The sequence below is a fragment of the Pristis pectinata genome, chromosome 2 (genome assembly GCF_009764475.1).
Source record: "Pristis pectinata isolate sPriPec2 chromosome 2, sPriPec2.1.pri, whole genome shotgun sequence".
Taxonomy (NCBI): Eukaryota; Metazoa; Chordata; class Chondrichthyes; order Rhinopristiformes; family Pristidae; genus Pristis; species Pristis pectinata.
The window spans coordinates 57,438,558-57,455,755 of NC_067406.1; the positions used below are offsets into that span (position 1 = coordinate 57,438,558).

The 17,198-nt window shown below is 41.1% G+C and overlaps 1 protein-coding gene across 3 annotated transcripts in view; it reads left to right on the forward strand.

Moving 5' to 3' along the window:
- Positions 1-17,198, forward strand: part of mtus1b (microtubule associated tumor suppressor 1b) — a 123,317-nt gene that overhangs the window by 28,458 nt on the left and 77,661 nt on the right. For all 3 annotated transcript variants that reach the window (XM_052009340.1, XM_052009346.1, XM_052009334.1), the window contains exons 2-3: positions 360-2,707; positions 14,836-15,037. In XM_052009340.1, coding sequence (XP_051865300.1) covers positions 506-2,707; positions 14,836-15,037 — 2,404 coding nt within the window. In that variant the 5' untranslated portion in view covers positions 360-505. The remainder of the gene's footprint in view (positions 1-359; positions 2,708-14,835; positions 15,038-17,198) is intronic.

The following is a 17,198-nucleotide window of genomic DNA, read 5'->3' on the forward strand; positions in this document are numbered from 1 at the left end:
AGATGACTCTGCTGAGTGCTGGAAAATGAAACTAGGTACATATCTGTCATGGATGTGGTGGCTCAAAAGGCTCTCCTTTTTCATACTCTATGATACAGACATTAAGCCTTGTATAAGAAGAAAAAATCTAAACTTGAACTGTGTTCTGGGAGTGGTTTTTTAAGATGTGTTTAATTTTATTCTCTGGCAGAATTCAACACTGGATTAATTACTGCAAGATTGCCTCAATTTTGGTCCAGTTCCACCAAAAACATTGCATTGTGACTTGGAATTGTCCAAAAAGCCTCCACAATTGCAAAATCCAGTGAGACAGTTATGTGTTGGATATGCAGTAAACCTGACTTTTGTTCTCTGTTCAGTTCCAGATAAAGTACATTTGCTTGAACAATCAACATTCAATTTTGGAAGAACTTATCCTTTCCTGATCTTGTTTCTTGAAAGTAATTATGTACTGTTGCTAATGTCAGATCAATGTTCTGAAGGACTCTAATTGGAAATATTTGAAATGAGCTTGCATGCCAACAACTGCAATGGGATGGAGGAATCTTTGCACAATACAATACATGGTTCTCATCGGCCTGTTTTGATCAGTGACGCAAATGGCAACAAACATTGCTCTAGTGCACAAATAGCTCCTGAAACACTCCATGTTGCAACCAAGTTGACTATTGAAAACTGTATGATCTCAGATATGCAAATGTTTCCATGTAATAACAATGTCGGGGCAATCTTATCAGACCAAAAAGCCTGTGGGCTCCAGGATAAAGCTAGACTTGAATTAGAAGTGGCTGAAGACCATCTCTGTGATGGAGTTACTAATTCTCAAAGTAGCTCTTCAGATCAGTACATGACAGCAAATTTGAGTTGCAACTCTGAGAGCTCTGCTACAATAACAGATCCTGGCTGGTGTACGCAAACACGCAAATTGAGTAACTCCATCAAAAGCAAGCTACCTTGCGTTGAACCCCTTGGTGGAAATCATGCTACAGATATTGTGCAAAAGTTAAACTCTTGTGTTACAAATGAAGCATATCTTCAGAAAGCAGAGCATGTTTCAGGTAACAGCTCGAACTTTGATACAGTTGGTAATACCATTGATAAAAGTATAGGAATTAAAAAGCCCATGGAAAATTTAGAATATTCAATATTGCCTTGTGAAACAGAGTTGGAAATGAAAGGTGTTAGTCTTGGCAGCACTGAGCATGAATTGAGTGTGGCTGTCCTTGAATCATCAGTATTTTCTAATAGTTCATATGATCCAATTGTGTCAGATCAGTCGCTGGATGTCTTCGAATCTGCAGGTGAAAGTGAGCTGATGGATGATGTGCTAACTACTCATCAACTGCCAATAGAAGTCACCTTTAATTCCAAAGACACTCTTGAAGGGCTATCAAATCGGCAACAAGTCGTAGATGAAGGAGAGCAAGTGCATTGTCAAACAGAATTAAGTCAGAGTACTGGATTCTCTCTCAGCCCTTGCCAAAATCCTAATCAGAACTGCATGGAGAGAGTAGATCGTGGTATAAGCAGTACCACTGATGACCAATATATGAAATATCAATCAAAAGAAATGGTAGATGAGCAGTCGGTAGCTGCAAATGAACAAAGCTGTGACGTCGACAGCAAGAAACCAATGAGAATGGCTACAGCTGAAAGGCATGAAGTTGAAGCTTGTAGAAAGCCAGCTGACCCTGCAATGAATGCCACTTTTATAGTGTTGCAGGAAACAAATAATGCAAAATCTGCATGTGAAACTATCAGTTGGAATGCTGATGCACAGGAATGTGCACCACAAGCAGGGGATGTAACTGAAGAAACGTTTTTAATTTCAAATACAACAATTCATGAAGATGGAAGTTCATATTCTCAAACATCAACCCCTTTACCAGAGTCCACAACAGCTTTTTTCAGCTCCCCATTTCTGAATCCAACTGGGAGAAGTGTTAGGAGGAGTGGTTCGACAACTGCAGGAGAGTCTCCAACTAACTTGCAGTTGCAGCCAAATGCAAGGGACCCAATACAGAAGCATTGTGGGAAAGTAAAACATAATGCAAATATGAAAGCAAAATTGACTAAAGTGGAGATAAAATGTTACCCCAAGCCTAATTTTAATTATGTCAAACCTAAAGTTGTATCTAGAATTCAGATGAATTTGCCACCAAAAAATGTCCCCCCTTCATCAGAGGGTTCATCAAAAAATATTCCAAAATCCATCTGTTCCATCGCATCACCTTGGACTCCAGGTTCTCAATCTTCACCTGAAGCCTTGAATAAGGATCAGCTTTCAAAATCAGCATCTGAACCAAAGTCAGCAGTCTTGAAATTGCAGAGTCTTGGTTTTAAGAAAACTCTTCCCACAAACAAGCAACCAATTTTGACTGGAGAAAAGATCTCAAAATGTAGTTGTAAGAGTGCTCAAACCCCAACAGCTTCAAAATTGACTTTAATTGATGGAGCATCAAGTCAAGTACACAACTCATTGCACTACTCAAAGCCATCACTTTCCTCTGCAAGCACAGCTCATGAACTTAATAAAACTTTTCACTATGATGGAAGGGAGAGAGCAAATCTTGCAAAGCATGATGCTCCTGTTGTTGAAAAACCAAGAGCCAGATGTACAAGTTTGGCAGGTGCAACAGATCGTGGAGTTGGTTATAATGTTCCAGTTTCCAAGGCTACATTGGAGAAGACTCGCGCCACTGAAGAAGTAAGTGTTAACGGTTGTTGCCATGCACCTTGAAATGTAAGCCTTTTACTAAATGGTGAGCTCTTCCTTTGTTAATTTTTCTGTTGTGAGCAATCGCAACTGTAGGTGGCATCATTTGAAAAGTTTTACTGTATGTTTGAATTGAAGTGTGCATTAATTTGGTTAATTGAAGTTCAACTCAAACTTTTCTGACAATTATTAGTGGTCCTGTTAGATAATTATTTATTAGTCACATGTATATCAAAATACAGTGAAATTCATCTTTTTGTGTTACTAAGAATGTGCTGGGGGCAGCCTGCAAGTGTTACCACTCTTCCACCAACATAGCATGCCCACAGCTCTTAACCTGTACGTCTTTGGAATGTGAGAGGAAACTGGAGCACCTGGAGGAAACCCACACAGACACAGGGAGAACATACAAACTCCTTGCAGTCAGCAGCAGGAATTCAACCTGGGTTGCTGGCGCTTCAATAGCATTACGCTAACTGTTACACCATCGTGCTGCCAAAGCTGCTTCCCATACCAGGAGTCGAATCCAGGCTGCCTGGGTGAAAACCAAGGAAGAAGGGAAGATTTAAAACAATGTGACAAGGGATTATTGATTAAACTATGACAGTAAAGGTAGTTGCTGGTTTTGGTGAGATAACACCTGTTAGGACGTCAATCCTGTGGAAAGCAAGCCATTTTAGGCATGGAAGAAAGCTGCAAAAGTTATTTTTGCAAGATTCTGACGTTTGCAAATGTAGAAAGTGCATGGGTTTGGATTTTTACAATGGAATATGGATGGTGTTGACAAAAATACTGCCCTTGTCCATTCCTAACTGTAGCCTGGCTTGGCCATTTCAGTTGGTAGTTAGGAGTTGATGTTTGGAGGATGGACTGCAGTAGAGCAGCAGATGTGGTGTATATGGATTTTAGTAGTGTCTGACGAGGTTCCCTGTGGTAGGCTCATCCAAGAAGTCATGAGGCATGGGATCCATGGAAACCTGGCTGCGTGGATTCTGAATTCTCCTGTCCGCAGAGGGTAGTAGATAGTGTATTCTGCCTGGAGGTCAGTGACCAGTGGTGTTCCGCAGGGACCTGTTCTGGGACCCCTGCTCTTTGTGATTCTTATAAATGACTTGGATGAGGATGTGGAAGGGTGGGTTAGTAAGTTTGCAGATAGCGTAGAAGGTTGCTGGAATTTACAATGGGATATAGACAGGATGCAGAGTTGGGCAGAGAAGTGGCAGGTGGAGTTCAATCCAGGAAAGTGAGAAATGATACACTTTGGAAGAACTAACTTGAAGGTGGACTACAAGGTTAATGGCAGGATTCTGAGCAGTGTGGAGGAACAGGGATCTTGGGGTCCAAGTCCATCGATCTCTCAGAGTTGCACAAGTTGATAGGGTTGTTAAGAAGGCATATGGTGTGCTGGCTTTCATTAGTCAGGGAATTGCGTTCAAGATCTGTGAGGTAATGTTGCAGCTCTATAACACATGGTTAGACCACACTTGGAGTATTGTGTTCAGTTCTGGTTACATTATAGGAAGGATGTGGATGCTTTGGAGAGGGTGCAGAGGAGATTTACCGGGATGCTGCCTGGATTAGAGAACATCTTATGAGGAAAGGTTGCGCAAGCTAGGGCTTTTCTCTTTGGAATGAAGGAGGATGACTTGACAGAAGTGTATACAGCTTAAGAGGCATAGATGGATTGGACAGCCAGCACCTTTTTATTCCAATGGCCAATACCAGATTATGTCCATATAAGGTGAGTGGAGGAAGGTTTTTTTTAAAGTGTTGGGTGCCTGGAATGGACTGTCGGGGTGGTGGTAGAGGCTGATGCAGTAGGGACATTTAAGAGACAGATAGGCACATGGATGTAAAAAGAATGGAGTGTTATGGACTGTGTAGGAGGGAAGGGTTAGACTGATCATGGAGTAGGTTTATATGGATCAGCACAACATTGAGAGCTGAATGGCCTGTACTGTGCTGTTTTCAGATCCTTCCATGACACTTCAGCCTCATCTTCAATATAATCTGGTATATACAGAAAATACCTCATTTAATTAATGTATTTAAATTCCCCATCTGATGAAGTAGTATTCAGACTAGTGTTTACTGATCATTGGTTTGGGCTACTGGCTCCTAGCCAAGTAACTTTACTGCTGAAATCTTGATTATGATTATAGTAGCTCTAACAGATGTAGCATTCCTGAAGACTTGACATGGGCTAATGGGTTATTAGTCAATGACCTTTGCTTTAATCCTTTCATGACTGCTGTCAAGTTGAAATTGAATTAAAATGCTAATATTGACAAATGTGGCATTAAATTAAAAATATAGATCCTTATTGGAGTAAGTTGATCTATCCTACCCTATGTGGCTGGAAATGCACAGGAATACAACTGATTCTTAACTGTCCTTGAACTAAATGACTTGCTAGACCACTTCAGAACACAGATGGGCAAATGCTGACCTTGCCATGAACATCCTGTGATTGAATTTTTGAGAGGGAAGTGTTATTTGTGTCAACCAGTGGGGAAACTATTGGAAGTATGCAGGTAAAGCTGAAAAATAAAGGGAATAATCTGTTATCTTTGGGAAGATTGAAAATCACTACTTGTATTTGGTTTAATTGTGAAGCTTTTTCAAAATGTATCCAGGATTGCTTTTGCGATAGATTTTTCTTTTTGGTTAATTGAAAGTAGAATTGCCTGACTCAGACCTGGAGAAAAATGAAAATGGCATAAACACTATGGAAATGTTGATGTTTTTGTCGACATGGTGAGGATGTTAATTTCCAAAATCTTAGAACGTGGAACATTACAGCACAGTATTGGCCCTTCGGCCCATGATGTTGTGCTGACCTTTTGGCCTACTTGGAGATCAATCTAACCGTTCCCTCCTGCATACTGCTCCATTTTTTTTCTATCATCCATGTGCCTGTCTAAGAGTCTCTTAAATGTCCCTAATGTATCTGCCTCTACCAGAACCCCTGGCAGTGTGTTTCATATACCTACCACTGCTTTTTTTAAAAAAATACTTACCTCTGATATCCACTGTACTTTCCTCCAATCACCTTAAAACAAAAAAATTATGCCCCTTGTGTTAGTCACTTCTGCCGGGGGGGGGGGGAGAGAAGAGTCTCTGGCTGTCCACTCACTCTATGCTTCTTTATCTTGTACACCTCTATCAAGTCACCTCTCATCCTCCTTCGCACAAAGAAAAGCCCTAGCATACTCAACTTATCCTCCTAAGACGTGCTCTCCAATCCAGGTAACATCCTGGTAAATCATCTCTGCACCCTCTAAAGCTTCCATATCCTTCCTATAATGAGGCAACCAGAACTGAACACAATACTCCAAGTGTGGTCTAACCAGGGTTTCATAGAGCTGCAACATTACCTCGCAGCTCTTGAACTCAATACCCTGACTAATGAAGGCTAACACACAATATGCCACCTTAACAACCTTATCGACCTGCGTGGCAACCTTGAATGATCAATGGATGTGGACCCCAAGATCCCTTTGTCCTTCCACACTAAGATTCCTGCTATTAACCCTGTATTCTGCCTTCAAATTTGATCTTTCAAAGTGAATCACTCCACACTTTTCCAGGTTGAACTCCATTTGCCACTTCTCAGCCCAGTTCTGCATTCTATCAATATCCTGTTGTAACCTTCAGCAACCTTCTACACTATCCACAACACTGCCAACCTTTGTGTCATCTGCAAACTTACTAACTCACCCTTCCACATCATCATTTATAAAATCATAAAGAGCAGGGGTCCCAGAACAGGTCCTCCAGGCAGAATACACTTTATCTACAGTCACCTTCTGATGGGCAAGCCAATTCTGAATCCACACAGCCAAGTTTCCCTGGAGCCCATGCCTCTTGACTTTCTGAATAAGCCTTCCATGAGGAACCTTATCAAATGCCTTACTAAAATCCATGTATGCTACATCCACTACTCTACCTTCATCAAGGTGCTTTGTCACATCTTCAAAGAATTCAATCAGAGGTATGACCTGCCCCTCAAAGCCATGCTGACTGTCCCTAATCAGCCTATGCTTCTCCAAATGCTCATAAATCCTGTCATTAAGAATCTTTTCCAATAATTTGCCCACCACTGAAGTAAGACTCACTCATCTATAATTCCCAGGGTTATTCCTACTCCCTTTATTGAACAAAGGAACAACATTTGCCACCCTCCAATCATCTGGTACTGCTACTGTGGCCAGTGAGGCAACAAAGATCATTACCAAGGGCTCAGAAATCTCTTCCCTCGCTTCCCATAGTATCCTGGGATATATCCAGTCTGGCTCTGGGAACTTATCTATCCTAATATCTTTCAAAAAGTTCCAGCACATCCTCATCAACATGTTCTTGCTTATCAGCCTGTTTTATGCTGTGCTTACAAATGTCAAATTCTCTCACAGGTGAATACTGAAGCAAAGTATTCATTAAGGACCTTCTCCACCTCTTCTGACTCCAGGCATGTTTCCTCCTCTATCCCTAATCGGTCCTACCTTCACACTAGTCATCCTCCTGTTCTTTGCGTACAAGTAGAATTCCTTGGTTTCCCTAATCCTACTGGCCAAGGTCTTCTCATGCCCCCTTAACCTCTCCTAAATCCATTCTGAAGCTCCTTCCTGGCTACCTTGTAATTCTCCAGAGCCCTGTCTGATCATTGCTTCCTGAACCTTAAGCTGCTTTCTTCCTCTTCACTAGATATTCCACATCTCTTGTCCTCCATGGTTCCTTCACCCTACCATCCTCTTCCTGCCTCAATGGGACAAACCTATCCAGAACCCCCTGGAAGTGATCTCAAAACACCCTCCACATTTTCATTGTGTATTTCCCTTGTTTATCTGCTCCCAATTTACATTCCTGTGTTCCTGCCCAACAGCATCATAATTTCCCCCTCCCCCAGTTAAATTCTTCCCCATACCATCTGTTCCTATACCTCTCCAAGGCAAGGGTAAAGGTCAGGGAGTTGTCACTGTCTCCAAAATGCTCACCCAACAAGATCTGACACCTGACCAGGTTCATTGCCTAGTACCAGATCCAGAATGGCCTATCCTCTAATTGGCCTGTCTACATATTGTGTCAAGAATCCTTCCTGGATATACCTAACAAATTCTGCCCCATCCAAACCTTTTGCACTAAGGAGGTGCCAATCAATATTAGGGAGATTGAAATCACCCATAACAACCCTGTTGTTTTTGCACCTTCCCAAAATCTGTTTCCCAATCTGTTCCTCAGTGTCTTTGTTGCTGCGGGGGGGGGGGGCTCTGTAGGATACTTGCAAACGTGTAATCGCTCCCTTCCTGTTTTTGACTTCCACCCACACTGACTCAGAAGGTGATCCCTCCAGGACATCCTCCTTTTCTACAGCTGTGACACTGTCCCTGATCAGCAGTGCCACTCCCCCACCTCCTTTACCCCTGTCCCTGTCCCTTTTGAAACATCTGAACCCCGGAACATCCAGCAGCCATTCCTGGCCTTGTGACAGCCAAGTCTCCATAACAGTCATAATGTTGCAGTTCCATGTACTGACCCATGCTCTAAGTTCATCACCCTTATTCCTGATGATACTTGCATTAAAATAGACACACACTTCAACCCATCCAACTGCAATTTTGCCCAATCAAATGCCTATCCTTAGTCTCTCTACACGCTGCATGAACTTGTACACCAACTGCCCAATCCTCTAACCTATCACTCAGGTTCCCATCCCCCTGCCAAACTAGTTTTAAATCCTCCACAACAGCTCTAGCAAACCTGCCTGCAAGGATATTGGTCCCCCTCCAGTTCAGGTGTAACCTGTCCCTTTTGTACAGGTCATGCCTTCCCCAGAAGAGATCCCAATGATCCACAAATCTGAAACCCTGCCTCTTGCACCAACTGCTCAGCCACATATTCATCTGCCAAATCAACATATTTTTAACTCTCACTGGCACAGGCAGAAATGTAGAGACTACTACCCTTGAGGTCTTGCTTTTCAGCTTCCTACCTTGTTCCCCATATTCACTTCTCAGGATGACCTCCTCTTTCCTACCTACATCATTGGGACCAATGTGTGCCATGATTTGTGGCTGCTCACCCTCTCCCTTTTAGAATGCTGTGGACCTGATCTGAGACATCTGACCTTGGCACTTGGGAGGCAACATACCATCAAGTGTCTTTCAAATCCACTGAATCTTGTGTCTGCTCCTCTAATTATAGTCGCCTATCACTATTGCTCTCCTCTTCACCCCCCTTTCCCTCCTGAGCCACAGAGCCAGCCGTCTGACCGCTGCAGCTTTCCCCTGGTAGGTTGTTTCCCCCCCAGCGGTATACCTATTATTGAGGGAAAGAACACGGTTACTCTGCACTACCTACCTATTCCCTTCTCCTGACAGTCACCCAGCTACCTGCCTCCTGCAATTTAGGTGTGGCTACCTCCTTGTAGCTTTTATCTATCACCTCATCCTCCTGCATGAGCCAAAGGTCATCCAACTGCAGCTCCAGTTCCCTAACATGGTCTGTAAGGAGCTGCAGCTGGATGAACCTCCCGCAGATGTGCAGTAGCTATCAGAGAGACTTGATGTCCCAGATCTCCCACATCTGGTAGGAAGAACATAATACTGCCCCTGGATCCATTGTTACTAGAGCTCGGCACTAGAGACAGCTCTGTTTCTTGCTCCAAGCCACAGCCCTCACTACCTGGAAAATCGTGGGAGATAAATTGCAAATGGTTGCTGGATCAGCAGAAGTACTTAAAACAATAGGACTGATTTTGATAAAAGCAATTTGCATTTTGGGGGATGAGGCAATTAGTATCATTCAATGGCATGCCTGCTCAGTCCCTGGAGCTCTGATCAAACCATTGTTTAAGCATGTTCAATGAGGTTATCAACTAATTTACCTTCCTCCTTTAGAGATGAAGATAAATTGATTTGATCCAGATGTTGATTGAGAAGAGTTGTATGATATTCTTGTTTTCTTTAGCTTGCATAAGAGAATGCAAAATTTAGCCAGAGACCATTACTTGTGAGAGGAAAATGAATGCTCATGACTATAGAAAGGTGATTTTTCAAGATTTTGAATTTTGCAGAAGCAAATGTTTAAACAGTCATATTTTGGTTCAATAATTTACTGATTTGGATGCTATGCTAAATATTTCAGATTGAAACTGAAATATCACCACCTTCCTGTGAAGGAAAAGTTTCCAAACCAGAATGCTGCAAGACTTGGGCCTTGCAGATGGCATTTTTCGTGCTTTCCTACTGTTGTCTATGGTAGAGCTTGAGTTTAAGAGGTGAATTGCGAGGTCTCTGGCTGCAGTGTATATGTGGCCAAGTTGCCCCAGTGGTGATGGGAGTAATTTGAGGTGGATGATGGAGTGCTCAGCCTTCCCTGAATGGCATTGGCATTGTCAGGACTGCACCTGGGTAAGTGCAAAAGTATTCCATCACCTTTCTGACTTGCTGCTTGTACGAATGACTGCAAAATAACTCAACTGAAATCATTCTTGCAGCCAATTTAAATAGTGCAATTGTGTCCGTGAATGAAGATCTCCAGAATGTTCACGCAGATGTAGTGCCACAGAATGAAAAAGAAAGATGGTTTGACTCTTATGGTTATTGTCAGGGTCGCATGTTGTTTACCAGCTTTGGGAATACATTTCTGCTGACAGCCCACAGTTCTGTTAGAGTGGTTCTGAATCATTCCAAATGTAAGATGGCATTCATCGCTGTTAACAGCAGTAAATAACAATTGGATCTTTTTAATCAAATGATTTGCATACACCAAGCACTTCAGGCAAAACTTGGCAGGAGTTGACATGCTAATGGTGAAGTTGCAGGTTGATCAGGCTTGGTAAATTTAGCTTGCTTTTATTTCCCTAACACTGGTGATACTGAAATCCTTTCATGGTTTGCTCACTCAACATTAAATACTAATTTGTTCACCTGCCTCGAAGCCTCCAAGAAAGTTTGCCCAAGTGTGTGTTTTAGGCAGTGCCCTGCAGAAGGAAGGGGCAAAAAGCAGGAGAGGCTTTGGAGAAGGAAATTCTGAGCTTGACAACTGAAAACACTGTCAAAGTGTGGTATAATTAAGGTTGGAATTGGAGGAATGGAGGTAGTGCATGGCTGATGGGACTGAGACCATACTGTGAAAACCAGTTGAGGATGTTAAAAATGAATTACTTTACCAAGAGCAGATGCTGGTTGGCTACCTTTCCTTGCTGCAGATCAGCTAATGCTGCTCCTGAATGGTCACTTTTTTAAAAAGCTGTTCAGGAGTTGCACCTATAAATGTGGAGGATGAGTCTGCAAATGAGCTGAGGCAAGGGTGTAAGTGGCACAGATGAGGTTGGAGCCAATTATAAGTAACACCACTGATATTGTGAATAGGATAGTTCACTTGCTAAACTTGTCTAGGAGTTCATTAGTGTTCACTGCTAAGGGACAGGTTTCTAATGGGCTGAGATTTTGCCGATATGGGGTAACTTCCACTTGTGTTGGGTGTAAGATGAGCAGCTGACAATTGTAGAGTGGTTGGAGGTAATGGTGAGCTTCTGGTCTGTTTAACCATCGAAGCTGCTGCCCTTTCACAGGGCTGCAAAATATAAAACTGGAGATGGTCTGGAAATGAGGATTGAATCCTTGGCACAGAGTAAATGTGGCAGCAGGAAGGGAAACCAGTGTGGGTTACTTTGGGCAATGATGAGCACAGTTCGACGTGGCTGGATGACTGAAAAGTGTAGTAGAAGGCAGCTGAGGGATTGATCGTGTGCAATCAATTGGTGTCATTGTCTATTTAACATTGATTTGCTGCTGGGTAGGCATATATAATTGGATGTAAAGAAGTTCTGGGGGAAAATGGGCAATGAGTTGGAAGACTGCAGTCCTTTCAAGGAGTTCAAGTAGGTAACTTGTCAGTCTCAGCAACTGAGGACTTTATTTCAACTGAGGACTTTATTTCAACTGAGGACTTTATTTCAACTGAGGACTTTATTTCAACTGAGGACTTTATTTCAACTGAGGACTTTATTTCAACTGAGGACTTTATTTCAACTGAGGACTTTATTTCAACTGAGGACTTTATTTCAACTGAGGACTTTATTTCAACTGAGGACTTTATTTCAACTGAGGACTTTATTTCAACTGAGGACTTTATTTCAACTGAGGACTTTATTTCAACTGAGGACTTTATTTCAACTGAGGACTTTATTTCAACTGAGGACTTTATTTCAACTGAGGACTTTATTTCAACTGAGGACTTTATTTCAACTGAGGACTTTATTTCAACTGAGGACTTTATTTCAACTGAGGACTTTATTTCAACTGAGGACTTTATTTCAACTGAGGACTTTATTTCAACTGAGGACTTTATTTCAACTGAGGACTTTATTTCAACTGAGGACTTTATTTCAACTGAGGACTTTATTTCAACTGAGGACTTTATTTCATTGAGTGCCTTTTTGAACAGAGTGCATTTTTGAATCAAGTGCATCTACAACATGGGAAAACATTGGAAAATATTGATTAACCTGAGGGGTAGAAAGAATTGCATGTCTAGCAGTTTTGTAGGAACACATGATTGATAGAGCATTAAAACATTTTTTTGGGCCAAACAGACTATTTTTCTCAAGTTCAGGAATTGCAGCAAGAATTTGGCCAAGAGTTTACTTCTCTGTCGGCAGTGTTCCTATCTACAAATGTTACTTTTCAAGATGGTCATAGTATACTAAAGCAGTCCCTCCAGATTGAGGATGAACTGCTTCCACTTGGGTTCAGAGGCCAGTGCTTGAACTGTTGACTGTTAGATGGGGAATGAGGTGCCTGACAGTGCAAATAGATCGTTTGTTAGATGGTATGCTCCTGTTTTATGTAGGTTTTTCTGTGTGATAATTAATTTCATCATTTGTCTTTGAGAGAGGTGGTTCTGAGATATGGGAAGTAGTTGGTTTTCCAGGGTTTTGCTATGAGCCCTTATTGTTGAATTGTAGTATGGTGCAGCTGTAGCAGGTTGGTGAAAGAGGTGTCTTGTGCATGTTGTGCAAGGATTTTTAGATGCTTCAGTAGACAAGTCAGCAGTAACCTGGAGCTCTGCCTCTGCGCATGCAAGTAAACCTCTGTAACACTTGATGACTGATGATGAAGTGACTTTGTTCTGGGATGTAGCCACTATCGTACGAGTGGCTCCCTATTGGTCTTGAAGGTTACCCTTACTCTCTAGGAAATTTATTTGAAATCAAATGCAGCATTGTGGTGAGAAAGATTTGGGAACTGTTCTAGACCCCATTAGTTTGGATCATGGCATGTTTACCATAATAAATCAAATGTAAGAGGGAGATGACTTTATGGCAGCTGAGGGTTGTTGCACAGTTCCTCTTGGTGGAAATGAGTTTGGAGAGCTCAAAGCCAGGTAGAGTACAACTCAAACTGGCATGTTCAGGATGTTGGTGCTAGACTGGAATTTCCAACAAGTGGATATTATTCATATTAATACCCCAACACTTAGTTCTTAAGCTTTAAATGTTTTTTTTCCCCAGTAAACCGGTAAGTTTCAAGGAAGCATGGCTCCCCAGTGAGTTTCAAGGGAGTGCAGGAAACAACACCTGGCGAGCCAAGTGCCAAATCCTCAAAACATCTGAAGTGTTGGACAACTGAGTTTTTCTGGTGGTTGGTACTGCTCCCTGCATTTCTTTTGGTGTTGTCACATGCTGAATATATTATCCATTTGCCAATGGATGGAATCTACATTGTTAGGGGGAGCAGTTCATCAAACACTGGTAGAAGGTGGTTGAGGAGGACCTTACCAATGATGTTCTATGGTAAAGGGTGGGGAGGGGCCCTCCTAGTTATTGTCAGACATGCATTGCTTGAAAATTGTCAGCTTCACAGCATCTGAAGCCCCTGGAATGTACGTGCTCAGAGGTGGATGTTAAGATGGTGGATTCGTGAATTGAGCTTTTTAATTGGCAAGTTTTAGAACTGAAGTGGAAATACTGCCTGCTCCTGAACCATTATTTAGGATATAGCCTTTTCAACATCCTATTGGTTCAGAAATGGTGGCAAGTCTGGACACTCTGGTTTCTTGTGGCTGAGATGTCCAGCCTTTGTAATTACCAGTACAACTGTTTTCAACTTTTCAGTTATTTAGATGTGCTCATTCACACTTGTAAGAGTCTTCTCAAGGTCTTGATTTACCTGCAATACATGGATAGTTGAACAATTAAAGAAATTGTTTCCAATTAAAAATGTTCAAAACACTTCATTATTTTAGTAATCCCTTGTTGGAGGGAGATGTTTAAAGATGATACAAGACAAATCTGTATTGTTTGTTACATGTGGTATATTAAGCATCTGTTAATAGTAAATGGCAAGCAAGGTCACAAAATCATTTTGTGCCAATAGCACCTTTGTATCAAAATGAAGTTCCAAGTTGTATTAAATGTAACTTCAGTTTTAATTCATCTGAGTTTCCAATTTTGTGCCTTGTAGTCCTATCCTGATGCTCCATAGAGAACTGACTGTGTTAATAAACAATACAAGTACACTTTTGTAATGAGGATAAAAAATATTTTTGTCCTTCCTCCTTCCCCATAGTCTGTGCTCAGAACAATGCAGTTGGCTGTAGCAGTGTTCTTTTCATCCCTTCCCTGTTAATGTGCTTAAAAATTGTTGTGCAGTAATTGTGGAAATTGGCCAACATTGCAAGCCACTGATCAAATCCACTATTTCAAAGGCACACCGACTGGCTTACCAGTTGCAGGTTTTGTTTTCCATTTTAACTTTGAGCCATTAACGTTAGTGCTTTCCATGAAGAGGGGTTTCTATTTCTTAACTGGACTTGCCATAATTTTAAAAATGAAACCACTTGCCATGTAAGTAATATTAGTGCATTGTTCTTCAGTGTTTGGTTTATGGCACATACTGTTATGCATAGTTATATGTAACAGAATGCTGGATCTGCTTGAAGACTTGTAGTGGTTCATGCAAAAATATCCTTATTCAGTAAGCGTTTATACAGGACAAAATTAGGTATTTGTATACATGATTTTTGTCATAAAGTTGTATAAAATAAAAGTGCTTTGCACAAGATCAGTTGTCTCCTTTTCAGGTTTATTTTCCACAATTTTTTCTTTTGGTTAGGTTGCTTTAACTAAATCTGCACCCAGTGATGATAAAGTTGGACAGAGACTATATTTCAGCAATAAGAGGAGCCTGCCTATGCCGTCTCAGTCTGCAAAATTAAGAGTGCCGTCTTCTGTGTCAAAATCGTCTCCGGAAAGTGTGAAGGATGGCCACACAAGTGTCATACAGTGTCCAACAAATAAACAGCTACTGCTATCTGGTAAGCAAAATACTAAATGGGCTGAACTGATTTTAAAAACCTTTTAATTTCTTAAAACACTAGTTAATTGATATGGCTTGATAATTTTTTTGTGTAAAATGCTTGTTGAATCATGCTGTCTTCCAGGATTATATTGATGGGGAATTGGGGTAAAAAGGAAGATTGAGGTAATCTGTGGGAGGTGTCCTTTGCCAAGTAAAACGGTGATTATTTACACGTGTCATGAATAATCTGCACCAATATAATTGCGCTCTTCACAGCTTTGGAAAGGCTCCAAAAAGCTTTCAATTATGCTTTTCCAAGGTATTTACTGGTATAAATAATTAAATGTTGTAATGGGTGGGGCAGTAACTTGAGATTCCAAACTAGCAATACAGCAGTGGTAATAACACAGCCATTTGATTTACTTTAAAGAATTCTTAGGGTTGGCACACTGAACAAGACTGTCAACTTGGAAAGAATTATTTAATTTACTGTATATAGCAGTCAAAGCTGCAAAGGAAATTCAGTTTGTTGTGCAATATTCTATTGGATGATTGAATTTGAAAGGTCAGGGAAGAATACTCATTTTCAACTCCCAGTCTTTGGAAAACAAAACAGTCTTTTTTGAAGCAAGTGTTAATCACTTCGCGGTTGAGTTCTGGAGGAGACTTCAGCTATATATTTTGAACAACTTTGTCCACCTCTTGCTACACAATTTCAACATGTGCATTGCCATTTAACTAGTTGTTTTGTATAGATCCCTCAGCCATGGCAACTTGCCAGTGCTTTGCTGCTGCTAAAAGCAGAAAACACTGGAAACACTGAGCAGCATGGGGAGCATTTCTGGAATGTTGCCTTTTCCTTCCACAGATGGTGGCTGAGTTGCTCCAAACTTTCTAGCATTTTCTACTTCTGATTTCAATCAGCTGAGTTTCTCTAGAGTTGAGGGCATTTAAATCTTTCTTCCTTTGCATCGCTCCATTAGTATGTTGCCTATATTCTAATGACTGACAAGTGGTGTTTTTTCATTGAAGTTGGGCACTGAAAGCCAAATAATTTTCAAGATCAAATTCCAAAAGAGGACTCATTTGTAGTGGACTAAATCTGCCAAATCGGCAGTTCGGCACTTTCTTCCTCTTGTAACGGGGTCTAGTTTGCACAAGTTTTTGAGGTTACAACGGTGCCTTAGTGGTTCAGTGTATTTTTGGTTTCTGTGCTGAATTGTTGAACAAAGAAGTTCTTGTCGACTTAGTAATTGAAACCAAATGAAATTCCTTTTTGAGGCTACGAAGTCAAGCTGCCAGGGCTAAGGTTCAATACAAGGCATGCGTAGTTGGTTTATAGTCTAATTTTAATGAATATCTGTAGCTTCATTCCACAGTAATTGCATCAACTAACTAAAAAACCTCTGTAGTCTTGCTGTATTGCACTAATTTGGCCAGTCACTTGTTCTTAGAATTTAGTTTGAATATCTTCCCAATATTTCATTTGCCTAACTTTTGTAAAGAAACAACATTAGGATCGTGTATTTGGTGATTAGATTAAATTTCAAATGCTTGCTAAGGAAAGTGTTTTTAAGATTTGTTCATCCTATTTAGGCTGGAGGCAGACAAGCTCAGTGCAGAGTAACTGAAGCCTGTTTCTTTGGATGGAACTAAAACTGGAAATTGGTTTCAAGCTTTGATTGCAACTTTCCATTTTGTTTGCATTTAAAGTCGGAAATTACCAGACTTTATTTCAGCCTAACTGCAGCAGCAGAGCGAAGGGTGATTCATTAAGATTGCCACCTCATTTTCCACCACCACCACCACCCAAGAGTCAGATGGTAAAGGGCCAGTCAAGGCTTGCCTATGATGGGTGGAACTGCTTACCTACTACTTGACCTGAAGCCATTTGGGTCAGAGCAATCTGCCCAGTGGGTCATGGAAAACATTGCCATTCTTGTTGTTTGAATACCAGAGAAAAGGGACAAAACAATGAGATTATATCTTCACCTTTGGAAACTTTTTGCCAAAATGTGATTCTTTTTTTTTTATTGGCAATTATCCAGTTGCCCCAAGTACATGGCAACAGGCTGCTTAGATGTTTTGATATACTTGTGTGGTTTTCAGGACAAAGGAGCACAGTTAATTTAATCATTAATGTGGGTGAACTGTTACCTTTTGCTACATTAGTATTG